At 40.7% G+C, this 18,171-nt stretch overlaps 1 protein-coding gene across 1 annotated transcript in view; it reads right to left on the bottom strand.

Moving 5' to 3' along the window:
* Positions 1–18,171, bottom strand: part of CNTNAP5 (contactin associated protein family member 5) — a gene marked incomplete at both ends in the record, with an annotated part of 292,999 nt that overhangs the window by 94,832 nt on the left and 179,996 nt on the right. Inside the window, one exon of the mRNA XM_082484629.1 lies at positions 5,553–5,672. Coding sequence (XP_082340755.1) covers positions 5,553–5,672 — 120 coding nt within the window. The remainder of the gene's footprint in view (positions 1–5,552; positions 5,673–18,171) is intronic.

The following is an 18,171-nucleotide window of genomic DNA, read 5'->3' as shown; positions in this document are numbered from 1 at the left end:
CTGCCAAGTCCACAGAAAACATAACAAGGGCTGAATCACAAGGTCACTTCTGTAGCAGTGTAATTGCTGTACAAAGTAAAAGGAGATGATTGCTAATGGGAAAATGGATTAATAAATTATAGAAGCAGATGAAGTGAGATTTTTGTGTGGAAACAAAGGCAAAGGTGGATGCTGGGGACAGTAATACCACCAGTTTCATGATTATGTTGGGAGCATCAGTGGGGATCCCTAGTGCAAGGACTGAGGTCTAGCCAGCTCTGCTCTGTAGAAGTCCATCTCGTCGTTACTCCAGTCTATTCTTTGTTCGCAGCAAAGTGAGCAAAGCTGAACTGCTACAGTATTTTCCTCAAATAGCTGACCAAATACCATACTGTAAGTGGGACTATTCAGACACCTAAAGTATTTAGACAGTTCAGAAACACCACTTGTATCCTCCTGAATTCAACCCTCTTTACATGCCACAGAGTACGTACGATATGGAAGAATAAAAGCTGTATCATCGTTAGCTGAGTGAAAAAAAAAAAAAAAGGCTAGAGGCAATTTATAAAAAATTGCTGGTATAACTTGGGCAATCTCTCTCATATCTTTATAGAATCCCTTAACTTTGTCTGAGATTTAAACACAGTTTCTATACAGTTTTCTGAGACAGAGAAAATAAAGCTTTACTTTTCTCGCATCAGAAAAATAGCCAATATTTGCATTTTGAGAAGAGACTGCAAAACAGAGATCCACAACAAGGAGAGATATATATTTTTGTTCATTAATGATTTTTGCACTTTTTTCAAAAACAGATCTTGGAGTAGCAGCAAGAGCTGGGATAAAGACTCATCTTTCCCCAATCTACACCCCTAGAGGAAAAAAAAAAGGGGGGAGGAGGGGGTGGAAAGCAGCAAGCTATTTGAGGACTGGACAGTTTTCTCGCCAAGATAAAATTAACCATTGATCTCATCATGGCAATTTCTAAGCATTATTGATTTGATAGCCCAGGGTCTGCATACAGTAGAACAGCATCAGTAAAGATGTACGGTGGCAGAATGACTCAAGTGTACGGTAAGCAAATCTTTCAGATATGAAGGGTAAAATTTACTCTGGAGGAGATGAGGAAAGGTCATTACAAACACTTTCCATACAGGGCAGCAAAACAAGTACACGGATGTAGATTGCATGTCTATAGACTTTGCACTGGACAATATGATTATTAGCACTTAAGTCATACTCAAGACAGATCGATAGATTTCTAAGCAACGAGAGAAAAATAATAAGCCTCACAATGATAGAAAGACTGCCAGACCAGACGTTCAGGGGCCCATTAGCCATTCGCTGTATTGATTGTTATCAGTCACTTCAGTGGGAAGTGAAGATTAATTCAACTGGGCTAATTATCAAACACTCAGCCTACAGGGAAAATATCTTTCCCAGCGCTGGTGGTGGTTCATTACCCCAAAGCATGACAGGATACATTCTCTCTGTACTTTATGCAAAAAAAACGTGGGCGTAGAGCATCATGGATGATGGGAGAAGCCAGGTAAAGCAAGCAGAGCTAGTTCACATTCCCATGCAGATGGCCTTGGAAAGAGGCTAGTTATGTTCCCACGGCGCTGAATGCAATCATCCCAAAGTAATAATCCCTGCATGGACCCACACAAATCTTCATGGTGTCTCACACAGCATCCAGTTACATACAATCATGGTTTGGGCACATACACCTGCTTCACTTCTGCCACACACTCACATATTTGGTGTGGATTTCTCATTGTTTCTTTGGTGTGGATTTCTACAGTTGATGAATTTCCCGGTGAAAGTGACTTTGCCTTGGGGGTGTAACGGGTATATAAGGTGAAGAAAACATTATGTTAATAAGGTGCTGTCTTTTTTTTTTTTTTTTAATCTAGTTTTGAGATTGTTGTCTTTCGATGACATTGAACTGTCTCTTTATTCCTGTTGTAAGAAAATGCAAATGAACATCGCTTCTGTCAATGAGGTCCACTCACTTTGGGTCTTCCCAATCTAAATAGCCCTGGATTATTTACTTTTAACCTCTCTTTGTACAGGTATCTTTCTATGCCTTTAATTATGTAAATTACTGTTCCTGACAACCTCCTATTTCAACAACATATTTTACTTCTACTAGAAATAAAGAGCCTTCAAGACAAGATTCTTCTAAAGTGCTTCACATACACTTCCCTCTTCTTGACCAGCTTAAATAATATTATGTCATCTGCAATATTTGTCACTTTGCTTTTTCAGCCACTTCTCCAGACAATGAATAAATACATTTATCCACTCTGGTATCAGCAGATATCCCGCGACAGTCTACTTTTAAATTTCTTGCCATGTTGAAAATTGCCTTTATATTTTAAAATACTTTTTTCCTCTTTCTTTTTCCTTGTAAAATTTCCCTTTCCTTATTTCTCTCTCCCTCTTTGTCTTTGTACGGTTGTCCAATTCCCTCTCAACACACACAATCACAATTTTCTGCTTTCTTCAGAATTTTTATTCAGCAGCGGGCTGTTAAAGTTGACAGGCTGCAGAGAAATCACTGGGACCGCAGCAACAATAGATTAACTTGTAATACTGATACTTCCCATATCCACATCACATATCGGAGGCCTATGACCAGACACCAATATGTGAGAAAGCTGGTGTTAATCTGCCTCGGTTAATAATTGGCTACAAACAAGACCCCTACCCATTCAATTAAACAGGTAAAAATTAGAAAGAATTTAAAGAAACGGAAGTGAACACGAAGGAACACCACTGTTCTCTAAATGCAGTGATGCTGCTCATTTCTGATGATCTGATTCCTTCTTTGAATTCATCCTTCACAGATTCAAGGCACTGTAATTCCCAGAAGTCATGAGCTCACTGCACCTCTACTGAATGAAGCACTGAATGAGTCATTTCCCCGGATTTTCCATTCCACCTCCAGATTCTTCAGCCTGAACATTTTGGGCATAAAGAGGTTACCTCTTCTTGAACTGTACACAAGAAGAAGAAGAGCCAGCCTGAGTAAAAGAAAGCTTCATTTAGCCCAGGAACCCCCTCTGCCTTTGAGGGCGAACAGATATCCAGTGGAAGTGAGGGAAGGCAAAGGGTTTTCCTGAAACTCATTCCCATTTCCCAGGGATCTTTCCTTCACAGCGGCCTGAGCGGGGAGCTGCAACTAAACGTCCATGTTTAATTGCACTTTCTAAATCCATCAGAGAAGATTGGAGCTTCTTCCAGCCTGTTTTTTTTTTTTTTTCCCTCTGTTCATACATTGGACTCTTTGATGTCCTGTGGTAAGTTTCATGTTGAATTATTCATTGCATCAGGAAAAAGAAAACAATCAAAACCCCCCAATATAATAATTTAACTGTCCCTTAGCTCCTATATGATGAAAAAGAATCAATCCCTAGTTGCTGTCTCTATGCCACATATGACGTCCGTGCTTTCCTGTGCCAGTTTCCTCCCCCATCTTTTTAATTTGTTTCGCTTCCTTATACATGGAAGCCATCCACACTTCTGACCGTCTACATTTTTCCATTCACAGGAGGTGTGATATGGACTTATGTCACTGAACAATAATGTCGACTTTTTTGTCTCTATTCCTTGTATGTTCCTAACATAACAACATAGAATTTCATTTTTTTACTTTCCCTGAATATGAATACTTTCAGAAAACTATGCAGAAGCATTACCTGAAAAGAGTAAAAAATTCAGGATCCATCCCTATGTACACAAAGTTGAGTTATTTTTTCCATACTTTGCACTTAGTTTATTACGGTAAACACATATTATCAGCATAACAATAAGGTATGTTCCCAGAGAGAAAAGAAGCTCTTGTGATTAAGGCACCCAAACCACATTTAGATGATATGGAAGCATAACCCAATTGTACCTCACACTCTCTGGACAACTGTAAAACAGTAATTTCCTTCTGTGCCTCAGTCCTCTCTTATGCAATAGGAGTAACAGAGAGATGCCTGTGACAAATGACCTTCCCCTGCCCCATATGAGACACCTAGGGGAAAAGAAGACATGCAAAACCAAAAAGTTTTCCAGGCTAGGAGGTTCTGTCAGCTTTCCCCACCTCCACTTTTCTCGTAACCAAAATAAAATAAGAATGTCAGCAAGTTCATTACAGAGAGAGAGAAAATGAGGTATATGCCTTCTGGATTACTGCCAGGTGAAATTTATTTGAGGAAAGCAGATGCTTTCTGCAAGGAGTTTGTCAAAAATCCTACTTCTTCAGCAGAGATAAAAAGCTCTGACAATGTTTTGATCACACATATTTATATGATAAATAATAAAAATCAGCACATTTCCCATAGTAGAGATCAAGGAAGGATATTCAGACAGAAAGGTGAAACTCGGTTGCAATTCTTACAAGATTTAACAACAGTGAAGGAGATACATCTTATTAAATATTTGTTACACTTGAATAAAAAAACCATACTTAATAATTAACTGGTGTGCATTTAATTAACATAATGATTGCCCAATTAAATCAAAACGAAAATTTAATTTGAGACACTTTAAGTAGAAGGAGATTAAGGATAAAATATGAATATCCTGAGTCCTTAGTTTTCAGGGCTGAGTGTGGAGGTGATATGTGGCAAAGCAGCTCAACCAAAATTAGCAATTTAGAAGGGGTAATAAAATATTCTTTCATCCGCACCTGGCCACAGGAAGCAAAAAAAATGCCAAACAGGAGACAGTCTAGGAAATTTCCCCTCCATTTCAAAAATAAAAAGCAGAAAGGATGCTCTACCATCCACCCCAATCCACAATATGGGCTATGTAATATTTCCTCATACCCTTGCATGACAGTCCTACATACAAAATAGGACCCACTTAAGGGGAGAATTTGCCAGACAGGTATATTCCTTTGCAACACTTTTTATTTTAAAACTACAGAACTCTATGGTTGAGAAGTCTCAACCAGCAGGTCACCTTGCCAGGCTCTTGCTCTGCTACCTGTTTCTTTGGTGTCCCTCCTCCTAAGAGCATCACGCCTTCTCCTCCGGACAGACACCCAGGATGATCAGGGTTTCTATTCTCTGTGACATCAAAGGCAGCACGCGCGTATGAGGGGCGGTATTCTCGCTCAAGTCAGACTGGAAGGGTTTACAGCTACCTCAGTGCAGGGAGTTTAATAACCATTGCCAGACCTAGTGTTCTAGTAAAGCAGAGAAACCGTTCACAGTTACAGAAGAAGGTTTGAATCCTAGGTTTCTACATCTTTAGTAAAAAATACAAACATCTCATTAAAAGTTATGATATTATGAAAAATACATCATCAGTGCCCTTTAAAAGGCGCAAATACTATTGTAAATACCACTTAGCAACAGTACAAGATGAGTCCTTCAAACTTAAAGTTTAAAAATTACTTTTACATGGATCGTATTTAAGGAAACACCTCAGAGTGGAACCTCAGTAACTACCGGTCCTCTTCTTTTTCCCATTACTGAGACATCCATGATGGTGGGGTCTTCTCAGTAGTACAATAATAGACATGCCAATAACATAGGAGGCAACATAAAGAACCAAAGACAAGGTTAGGTCATTACCTGTTATATTGCAAAAAACACGGAGTGGTCCAAGTGGTCCGCTTCCATCAGAATCGATGTAGAAGAAACCTGATGTCTTCCCTTGGTGTCGGTAAGCCTCGCAAGATTGTTCATAGATAGCTTAAAAAGAGAGAGAGAGAACGTATCACATAGACAAGGAGAAAACAGACAGCCACATTTCATACATGAGCACTGCTTTAAGCATTTTCATAACATAAGCTGTTGGTTCACTGCTGATGAGCACGTGAAAGAGGTTATTGCGCTTGGACCTGAGTCCGTGCTCAAAATTAGGCATGCATTTAACTACTTCCTTGAACTTAATATATTCTCTCTTTAAAGATATGGGCATTTGCCTTATTTTGGATTAAAGTGTGTAAATACTTAAGTACATGAATATAAACTTTCAAATGTGCCACTACCTGGTTCTGGAGTGATACATATATGCATCCACATAATGATATTTCAAAGACATACATACATACACACATGTACATGACTTACTACCTAGGCACGCACTCAAGCCTTGTCAAGACACCAGACAGGTATTTTTGTCAGTCTTCAGCTTCCTTGCAGGATATTGTTAACAGGTATCTATAAACCCCTGACACCATCTACTACCCAAATGAAAACAAGCCATCGTCCTCTAGCAGAAAAGCTCAAGCTCAGATATGATCTCCATCTTCTGTGACAACTTCATGCTTTAGAACTATTTTTATAAAACCAACTCTTCCTCCCTGCTTACCAATACTTTTCTTTTGGACAATCAGTGCCCGTGAAAATCTAAATGGTTAATAAAACAATCACAGCAGGTCTCCAAGAGCAAGAACAGGAGGAAAAACTCCCCCAGGTCAGTGCAATTCCTTGTGATGTTTTCAGGCAAGATACCGTAACTGTCACTTCATATGGGGCAAAGAGAACCTCCCCCCAGAGAGGCAGTTATGAGGTACCAGGAAGTCACATGTACGATTCTGGATCTTGAACAACATTACACTTAAATGGCATTACAGAAGGATTGTGGTTTTTTTTTTCCACACGTTTAAACACCTGATTATACCAACAAGGTCATTCTCCATAATAGCTTATGATTGTTCAAGTAATTGTTAACAAATACAATAAAAAACACAGATTGACTTAGCAGATAGATCAAAACTTCCTATTTTTCGTCCTATGAGACAGTTATGTAGAAGACAAATAATGGAAATGCAAGCAAACAGAATTACCCCCAATCTTCAAGAAAGCTTTTGAGTGCTACCAGTAGCAGAACACACAGAAATATATTAAATATATTAGGACGTCAACTTTGGCTGCTGTGAGGTCAAATCTATCTTTTTCTTACCACTTACCTCTAAAAGCACTTTTAGCTACTATTTGCACATTTTTAAGTCATTATACAGCAAACACTGGACCTACGCAGACTGGGAGATACCCGGGGGAATTTGTGAATAACCCATTTGTTAGCCACTGCAAATCTTTTTACCAAGTCCCTCACTCTTCAGGCAGCAGAGCAGTACAGTTAAACTTGATATGGCAGAATATCTGCTGCGTTGAGGTTGTAAATACAACTGCAAAGTTCCCAGTGCCTTTCATCCGGAAAGAACTCGAGGAGGTTTGCAGGCTGAGGGTAGGGAGAGCACTACCCTTGCCACTTCTGAAACGCCGTCCCAGCCTCTCCTGCAGAAGGCATCAATCGCTCCGCTCTCCAGCAGGAATAGTTCCTCATTCCCACTCCTGTGCACACACGGACTCACATCCCTCCATTCCCCTCATTCCCTAGAAGTAGTTTCTCTCATGAAAGAAATTTCAGAAAGGCTTAAATGGTCAGCCTGAAGTAGCTTTGACTGACTATTATTCTGCAGAATGCTACAAGATAGTTCATCGCTCAGATTTTACTGAGATTTGGATATTTCTTCACTTCTACCAACAAAATATAATCACAGTTATAGGGGCTAGGATCCCAAACTGGCTATGAATTAAGAGTCTCACCAGTCAATCACTTGTACCAGTCACTGAAATATGCTCTCCCCTTGTACGTTTCTCTCCTGACCCGACATCTTTAGCAGGCAGAACATCACTAAGCGCTAAATATGCACAGCATTACCCTTCCCAGAGTTAAGAAGCTGTTTAAGGTACTCAGCACCTGGTGAGACAGTGCTTTAATTAGTATCCGTCCTATAATAAACAGAATTAAGAAAACTTCTTCCTGACAGTCATTAGCCTCACGTAGAAAGCACTGTAGGAGTCTAGAATATCTCTAAATTCCCGCTCTGATAGCTAGCCAACAGCACACATTAAATGCAAATAAAATAAAATCCCCAAACCAGAACGTATTCACCCACTATTCACAACCTGAGGGGCGAACAGAGAGTCCCTCAGTCGCTGAAATGCTGACAAAAGCAACCGGGATATGGAGGGTCAGGAAAGAGACCGTAACAGGCGATTAAGTAAGCAATCAAGGAATCACGGTTTGATCAATTTGCAAAGTTCTCAAACTGCAGTTCACTTAGTGAATTTGCTGTCATCATCATTACAGGACACTTTATATTGTCTCATTAGGGAATATGCCAGTTGCTCCCCCTGAATTGTTTGCTGAGTATTTTTGAAGACAAAGGATGGTGCAAGGGGCAGAGACATAAAACTAATATGTTGTCAGTGAACTGGCACAGCTAGAAACTCATCCTTCATCACAAACTTTTTCTTACTAAGTCTTTTGCTTCTTGACTGTCATTTTGGCTGAAGCCCAGATATACTGTTTTCAAATTAATACGGAAAGATGTGACGATTCAGCCATTAATAATGCGGGCAGATGCAAACAGAAATGATCTACTCACCTTTAGATGGCCCCTTTGTCACTGCAACTTTGGAAAAAAAAAAAAAAAAAAAAAAAAGGCTGCATAGAGCTAGAAATCAGGCCAGGGGCACTCAACTGGTATAAATCTGAAAGGATGCACAAGCTTCAGTGCAACTACAGTTATCATCTGCCAGAAGAAAATCCGTCCTGGTATGTCTTCCTTTTGGTTATATGAGAATTCCAGCAGTAAATACTAGGGAGTAGCAGAAGAAGTGGGAAAAGGCTATAAACCTCAAGTTCTAGCACATAAAACATATTCTAACTACCATGACTTAGAGAAAAGCTGTTTCGGCGGACAGCTTATTTTGTAGCTCCATGCTGAAAGTTTCATATGCCTGTATCAAAAGCATACGGTACTGCATACTTCTAGACTAGATGGGCCATTGCTTTTAGTTCTCTTTTTTGCTATTTTATGCCGTATAATTCATCAAGGAGAAAATGATATTTGTTTTCCAGTCATTGGCAGATAGATGCCCCCACAGACATTTCAAGTGCACCATCCATTCCAAGCTCTGCTCAACCTCTTTGCGGGCTGAGCCGATTGCTTGTTTCAGAATAAAGTTATGCAATTCCATTTGCTGAAAAAGACCCTATTACTCCAGTCACAACAACTTGAAGCTGTCTTTACGGTTCAATGAAAGACAAGATCTCTTTGCAGTCATTCTTCTCTTTATGCAATCAGAAATCCCATACAAAAGTAAAAACCAGACGAACAGCCAGCTGTGACTGTTAAGACCCTAGAGCCTTAACTTTGAAAACTGCCTTTAGATTTATGTTCCATTTTGTGCCAGACTTCTCTGTCGTAAATGGAGATGTGGTCCTTTTGGGAACAGTGGGAAACCATCGTTGTAGCGGTCATTAAAGAGTCACCAACCATTTAGGCCTGTAATAGGGCCTCACTTTCAAAACCAGAGCACCGAGCGTAGTTACTGAACTGTTAACAAACGCATACATTTTAATGTCAAACAATGCTTGCACTAATTACACCTTTTTAATAAAGCAGAGGTATTCGTCAGTTCATTAGGAGCAGAACCCATCAACAGTTTTCAAACATTCCTTTTAAATTTAAAGCAAGACAAAACAAAACAAAAAATAGTGATTTTATTCCTTTCTGAGAAGCATTTTAATATTGTTTACACTTTCACTCTTTCAAGTTTGTTCTCAGATTTTAAAACGGTCACCAAAATGGGACCAAAACAACAAACCCAATCTTCTTTATAGGCCGCCCATGCAAAGCTTGTTCCCTCATTAGCACTGTTTGAAAACACAATTTCAAAAACGAAACCTCTAAGTTGTCCTTTGCCTCAAAGAAGCAAGATCAGTTTTCCTTCTCTAACCGTCCCACACTTTTGTTGGGCTAATTCTGACTTATATCAGCCGTTGAAGATAAAATGAGAGTTTCCAGTGACATTTGTTTCACTGAGCCAGAACCAACTGCAAAATCCCAGTTTCTGACTTTCCGCCCCTGCCGCTTTTCTTCAGGCCCTTTTAGGAAGGAGCTGTGCTGCTGTGCGGCAACGGCAGCGCAGTTCCTGCCGCCGAGTTCCCGCGGGCAGCCAGGATGAAGCTGTTTGCTTCACGGAGTTGCATTACGCTCCTGCTCGATGGAAAGAGATGTCAGTAGCGCGCGTGAACCCGTGCTACCCCCCTTGGACCTCACCGTCAGGCACGGCAGGTAAAAGCATTAGGGTAAACTCCAGCCCAAGGCAAAAAAGCAAAGGGTATAGGGTGTCACAGGGGCAGAGTTTAGCTGATGGGCTATTGCTGGTAGCAGTGGCTATTCCAGGAAGAGAAAACAAGAAACAGCTTCGCTCCAAGGTCCCAGATTTAGTAAGGGAATCTGGACATCAGAAATATCTTTTTTTACTTGGTCACAAAGAGACTGAATGTCTTTTATTGCCTGGTTGGTTTTTTTTTTTTTTTAATCTTTTCCCCAGAATCACTTATAAGCTATAATGTTGGACCCTGCGCTGACATTTCTGCAGTGCTCTTTAAGGAATTTTTTTAAAGGCTACTGCTGTGTTTCACGAGGAAATTTAAAATCCTCCCAGAGCTAGCTTCCGAAACTGATGCAGCCTGAGAGCCCCATTCTGTCCCCAAGTACTATTGGTGCTCTTGCTTACTTGCTCGGATGAGCCACGCTGATGGTGTTCAGGCATGCACAATACTGACAGAGTTCAAGATATCTATCTCCCAATCCCTTATAATCCTCTGTGAAACACATATACCCAATTTCTCCCTCAGGTATCTCTTTCAGTCCTAAGTATCTCAAATTAAACTCGCTTTTCAGATCAACAACTCATCCCATCGGAGCATTCATTTTGAACACTGCTTTACTCACTGATCATTATGGCCATCTTTCCTTTAGCTCTCACTTCTCATCTTCCCAGGTGCTTAAGAAATGGTTTGTCCAACTTTGATCAGCATTTATAAAATAAACACTTTATCCCCACTCAGATCAACATCACCCAATTCTACATCTTGTCTTGTATCTCCTGGGATACAAAGATTCCTAAGCTCAAAAATCAAGATTATGGATCTGTAATATACACATCCCATATTTTTTCAAGCCACACACATTACATCCCTACAGAAGCATCCTAGCAAAACTATAAATACACACTTCGATTGATCAAGATTCACGCTACAGATCCGTGATGCAGAACTCAATGCTGGAAAGGCATGAAGAGATTTTAACGCTATTACAATAACCTATTTTGACCTTTTGTGCAAAATCAGCTCCGGAATTTCATTTTCTAATTCCTGCATCGAGACCCTTAGGGCTGCTCAGCCAGAGCACACACAGGAGCTCTCTGCACCCTGCGGTCAGGTCCAGCAAGGTGTGGGGTCCCTCTTAGCTTGGCTCTGCAACTGATTCAACACGCGGCAAGAGCCTGACACGTCTAAACAGGAGCAATTGCACCACTGTTCAGCTCTCTGAAGTATCTCGAGCATGCTAATCCAACTGTTTTAATTACAGTCCTTAAGCCAGAGGAGATTGTATCCCGGCCGTAGCTGAAATCTTTTAACGGCACATGGCTGAGCACAAACATTTGCAAGGTCAAACTTCCGGCGTACCCAATAAAACAGCTTTTCGTTCAGTTTTTCACCGACTACCTGTTACTGTATTGACATCTGCCTTCCAATCTCACTTTTGCCCTACGCGGTTCTCCTGCAGTCTCCACGGCAGCCGTCACTGAGCACACGCTCCCCGTTTCACTGTGGAGCTCCCGGGGAGATAAGCCTTTAGCCGCCCTCAGTTTTCCTCAGCGCTTAAGAGCTCAGTTTCCTTTGCCCCCATGTTCCTACCTTATTAAACCTCTCCTCTCCTTCAGACCACTTTAATTTCATTTTTCACCTCTGTTTCTATTTTCGCTAAAAAAAAAAAAAAAAGAAAACTTCTTTGCACAAAGACTTGAACTTCTGCAAATAATCCCCAGGAAACAATATATTTAAAGCCTCCTCTTTTCAATGGATGAATGAACTTTTAATTCATCCAGTAAGACGCACCCCTTACCAGTATTTGAGACAGTGCTGGCTGTTGGACTCAACGCAAAGGTTACAACGACACCCAGACTCCAGTTTCAGTACTGGGAGACCAGGCAAAGTAAACCTGCCTCCCCTCCACCCAGCAGCACGTTACTGGTACAGATACAATCAAGAGCATAAACTCCAAATCACAAGCAATTAGGTTTTGGTTTTGTGTTTTTTGTTTTGTTTTGGTTTTTTTTGTTTGTTTTGTTTGGTTGGTTGGTTGGTTTTTTTTTAATCACAGAACTCTGTCCTTTTTAAATTTAATGGACACCTACATAATTTTTCATCAAAAATAAAATTAATTCCAAGTCAACCTTAAAATTCCCAGTATTTCTTTCCTGCTGTATTTCCAACTACTTTGGTAATTGATCACACATTTCTTTGCAAATACTCTGAGATGGGGATTCAGAATTTGAGCTGTACCAGTTACAATTACCAAAATGAATCCTGTAGTATTGCTGTATGTAGATTGGATTCTTATACCCTAATAAACGTAGTTGATAATTTTCAATTTCACAGATAGAGATAACATTTTATGGTGATACAATAAATAAAATAAATTAAAGAGACCTAAAGAACTTTAATTCTTGATTTCACTGGGATGTGCTGACATTATCCGTTCCCCAGGTAAAATGCCGCAGAGATGCATATTGCTTCCACCACACCTAACAGTTGCACAGTCATGAAAAACTGTAGGCGGAATACATGCTGCCCAATCATTTGAGACTCGTTTCATTGCTTCGTAATTCTTTTCACCTTAGATGCAAAGAGCAATACTAACCCCTATAATAATAATAAATATTGTATTCCGAGGTGAAAACTTATGTCCTGGTTAGAACGGGAAGGCCAATAAGAGCTGGGGATTCAGTTTGGATCTGCAATCAGCCCTGGACTGACCTTGGACAAATTGATATGCACAACTGACGACACAGGCTGAATTAAGCATTCTCACCAAAACACTCGGAGCTCCTGGAAGCGGATTGGAAATGACTGTTTCACCCTCTGCTTGTATACCGCAGCCTCACAGATTTGTTCTTACAAACTCGGAGTAACGAGTGTTCAGTCAAAGATTTTTCTAGATAACAAATAAAGCAACATGCAATGGGAGGTTTCTTCTTCTCTTCACGTTCCGACAGCAGAGGGATTAGTATCAGCAATGCACTCTGGGAACGATCGTCATTCTCACCCTTATTATACAATTGTCTTGTTAAATGCCAGAAAATGAAATCTGTACTCTCAAAACCTGGGTTTTGACAGCTCTGCTGTTGACAGACTAGTGCAGTCTCCGCTGTGACGTGCCTGGACGACAGATGGCTTTATTTTTCCTTTTTAAAACCATGTATTTACTCGTCTGATAAAGAATGCGTTACTTCCACAGATAGCTTTAAAATGACTTTTACCACAATGTCACCGAAATGGACGTAATGGAGGGATCCTTCCGTTACTCTCGGGGATTAGGCAATTTCCTACCGTTCAAGCTGAGGCTCCCCCAGGCCGAGGTACGAAAGGCCACGTCAGCCCGTCCTCCCCTGTCGCTTCCCCGCTGAGGTGCGAAGGCGGCTGTGTCAGTCACGTACCCCGGCGGTCCCTGCCCGGTGGTGGCGCAGGGTGACCTGCAAGTCCTCCTGCTGCAAGGAAGCAGTCAGGGACACCTACGCCATTTTAAGAACAGCATTGGAGGGAGTCAAAGACTCGAAGGACGCCGTGCAAAGCGCGGTGTTTCGGCCTCGCGCTTGAAAGTACTGGTGCCCCTGCGGCGCTGCTCACGCCTGACACAGGCAGGCCTCAAAAGGGATTGAGTTAGTCCCCCACCTACGCTGTCCTGCAGCAAAGTTTTTTTTTAAAAAAACCAAATGAACACCACCGAGAAATGAAGGTGTACAATTTGCAGACACAAAAACCGAAGGGAAAGCATTAATGAGGCAGCAACTTGTTACGAAATAAACAATGAAAATTCATATGGCAGAAGTGTGGTGTGAGCAAAAACATGCAGGAACGCCAAGCACAGTATAAGGCTTGATATGAATATTAAACGTATTCTGTTTAGTCAAAGAACACCAACACATGGAAAAAACGTATTCCAAGAATCTCAGACAGGAACAGTGGCTACTCAGGACGTGTAAATTACATGACCGGACTCACTGTTAGACACGGGGCAGACTGAAACTCTCTGAACCTCATTTGCCCAGCCAGCAACCTGTGTATGCATCTCCCTACCTTGGAACACAACAAAATTACCAAATCCATGGCTGGCGCTTTAAGATGCAGCTCCGGTACTGCTAATGATCTGGCTGAAGCTATATTAAGCTTTTCAGATCAAAAATGATATATGCAGTAAGCATATTAATATTAAAAAATACATTCCCAAAGCCTGAAGTTATGTTAAGTTTATGTCATATCAACGACTATATGACATTTCCATTATTGGATGGATCTTTCCTCCAGCAATTACCTAGGCCAATAAGACACATGCCTGTATGTGCAAGATAGATCACACACCAAAGCAAATATCCAGAATCAAATTACATTCTGTTAATTATCACCTTGCAAAGCTTTGGGACATGTTGACATCCCCAGAACATGAAGAATAAAACCATAATTTTATATTTCTCATCATCCGTTATATTAATGTTCAGCACTCTTTGGAATAAAAAGATACACTCAAGACTAAAGGCCATCTGAAAACTATCATATATAAAAATAATAGAAATACAGAAGGGGAAGATGAGGCTTTCTAAGGGACTAATATAACTCATAGAAAGGGAAGATTACTAATCATTACCTTGCAATAAAGTTATAACTTTCTGTGTCTCAGGGCCATTTTACACCGCTCTACTGCTTTCACTGTCACATGATAATTACACGGAGAACTATTAGTATAAGACAGATGACGATGCAGGTTTTAAACTGTGACCTTTCAATTAAAAATATTCTGTATATATATGCACCTGTAATTTCTCTCCCTCTGTTTCTCTCTCTCTGTACACACCTATCATTCTGAATCAGTTGCCTACTCTATGTCTAACCTAAGGCAGCCCCCTGCTACAGATGACAGACACTGGTATGTTTCAGAGACGGTCCATGAACTGACCGTGGGCAGCCTATCGCACGGTAAACTTAGTCAAATTCTGAAAATAGCTCACACTCTGTCACATATACAGAGAGAGCAGACCACTATCTGAGATTAGATGAGACAGTATCAGAGAGCCAAAAATAGATGAGCTAAATCCCACCCGGCCCTTTTCCCAACCTGCGTACTAACATCAGTGTTTCTATCTGAAAGAGGAAAACAGAAGACAAACATTACATTATTATCTGTTTTGCTATGGTTCACACATGTGATTACATAAAGAATCCTCTCCTATCTATCTGGATGATATCAGACTACTCCAATACCCGATGGATGAGTAGGCCACCCGCCACACTGTAAAAATTGGGGAAGTATTTATCGCTGAAAACGTTTCAGCTGAGCTAATCTTCCACCCTATTTAAACGCAAGCCGGCTGAAGCTCATTTAAAAGATAAACCAAAAAGCAAACACATGCATTTTACAGACTCGAAATAAGATTGTATCCTCAAAGCACTGTCTTAGCTACAGATCAGCTCAAGTAGCAGTAAACAAACGGTAGTTTCAAAGGAAAGAATCCATACCATTTCAGCAGACAATATAGATCACACACCTTCTAACATACCTGCAAATTGGATCTTATTCCCAACAGAAGTAGAGAAACTAAGGCACCACAAAACTCATACACAAGCAAATGTAAGTCACTTACCATTGCCTTAATATCCTATACGGTTTTCCCATGACTCCTAGTTTCCCCAAACTGCTGGCAGTGAAATGGGTACCAGGTATAGTCAGCACAAATTCTACATTTCCCATCAAACTGCACGTCCGCATGCATTCGTGACAGCAAGGCACTAGCACATGCTTTAGAGTTTCACAGCTACGGATAGCATAGAGATGAAAACACAATTGCTGATGAGCACTGTGACTAGCCAGCATGAAGATGTGAATTGCACTGGAACCCACTGGAGAAAAAAAAAAAGGAAGAAAAAAAGAAAAAAAAAAAAACAAAGAAAAAAGAAAAAAGAAAGAAGAAAAAAGAAGAAAGAAGAAAGAAAAAAGAAGAAAGAAGAAAGAAGAAAAGAAAAAAGAAAAAAGGATAAAAGAAGAAAGAAGAAAGAAGAAAAGAAAAAAGATAAGAAGATAAAAGAAAAAAAAAAAAGAAAAACAACACCTTGAATTCCCCATGTGGCAGGTTGTGAAGGAGGATTAACAGTTAGTAAACAGAGAAATGAACTTATGCATCAGGCAACAAGCTGTGCAAGAAACAACCTGTTCAGAAAACATTCAGACTCTTCCCATATGTTACTGAAACCCAGAAAACACCAATGGGCTTTAGCACTATTTTACTTGTATTTACAGCTAAGTTCAGAGAACAGAAGCACAACAAGATGAGACTTCATGGTGAAATTTGTCTGCCACAGAATAGCTATTTAATGGGACATGACCCTACACCCTTTCAGGGGTGGACCCTCGTCTGGATCAGGCAGATTGCTGCACCTCCTGTGACGGTTTAGGATCTTTCAGGATCAGAAGTGATTTTGAGTGAGCAGGAGGATACCTGAAGTTTGCAGAAAATTGCTTGCCTCCAGGAACATTACATTGAGGCCACGTCTAGGCACAGCTAGTTCTTTATATGTACCTTGAGATGTGCGCTTTTGCTTCAATCACACATCTTGAATTTCAACTATACCCATTTTCAGTCATGACAGACTTTGTGTCCCACTTGTCCCACTTAGCCGACGTGGTCATGCAAACATTGTCCCAGCTGTGTCTTCTATCAACTGACTGTTCTGCCCTGCCACTGTCTACCTCCTCTCTGTTGCATCAAACGCAAACTATTTACCTTTGCTTTTCATGGCGTAGTTCCAACCTATCTGCCTGTCATGGCTCTGGTGTTTGCCCTGTCAAAAATGTCAAACTCCTCTGGCCGTAGCCTTATATTTTTCAAACAAGCACATTATTGCTCTCTCCCATGTCACTCACTCATGCCTGCGAGCATGCAATTTCTTCCTCTTTCTAATCTCTACCTTATGACTTTTTGCCTACAAGAAAGCCTAGCAATAATTATGTACCCGGTAGACTGAAACTGCCACTGACGCTGATGAAGATTTTCTGGCACTCCATCACCTGTGCCAGTGTGTTTTTTCCCCTCAGAAACTTAACTGCAAACCCTTTGGAGCGGGGATAGTCTGCGTTATTAGCTGTTCTTCACAGTGTGGTCCAAGAATATTTGGAAGAAACCAGTAAGATTGCTTATGTGTCAACCACAAAATGTATTTCAACACTTTACTATGACAGTAAGTTAGGGACAATGTACCTTCAGATCTCAGTTCTTAAGATGGTGAGGTGTCCCAGTCTAAGCTGATAAAATAGAAAACAGTTAATTCTGGTTTGCAGATGCACGTGATGCAGTTCTTCCTGAGAACATGGCAAGGAATGGGTCTATTTACACTGCTCAACCAGTGGTACCCACCTCTTACAAACCCCACGTCAAAAAGAGGCAAAACCCACACTGTTGTAACTCAGACAGAAAAGAAATCCAGCTGACAATGAAACTTTTCACACTATGTTTGACTTGCAGCAGATTGCCAGTTAAATCTTTCCACCGTTGCTGCATGGACTCGGTTTTGAAGGGCAGTTTAATAAAAGAAATAGCCTCTCCAAAGCGGTACAAGTTCAATTTCAGGCCTAACAGCCTCAGCGTTCTGGTAAAAAATCAAAATCTGTCGAGATAATGTTTCAAACCTTAAGAAATTAGATGTATTACTTTGATAGAACTACACCGATTGGAAGAGCTGTCTGTACACTGCGGATATTCCGGGGTTATGCTGTGATCCGATCTGCAGCTTTCATTCACCTGCTGCAAGGTACTCCTGTATGCCAACCACTATCAGCTGAAAGCGATAACGTCTCTTGTTCTGCAGGTTTCTTATCAACAGTCTGCATTTGCCCACCAGCTTTGAAATGGTTTCATCGCACATTTCAAGCACATGAATGCATTTCTCCAGACTAATGTTGCCGTTTATCAGCGTTGCTTGGCTTACAGGGCAGCTGGCTCTACAATCTAGCTGGAATCAAATTAGCTGCTGGTAATATGGTCGTAAATAAGATGAGCAGCTGAATAGCTGTACATCATGTGTGCGCAGCTTGATCTGCCGGGAAGCCTT

This window comes from Vanellus vanellus (assembly GCF_965231255.1).
Source record: "Vanellus vanellus genome assembly, chromosome: 5".
Classification (NCBI taxonomy): Eukaryota; Metazoa; Chordata; class Aves; order Charadriiformes; family Charadriidae; genus Vanellus; species Vanellus vanellus.
Note: the sequence above shows the minus strand (reverse complement) of the source record. Positions and strands in the feature narration are given on the sequence as shown.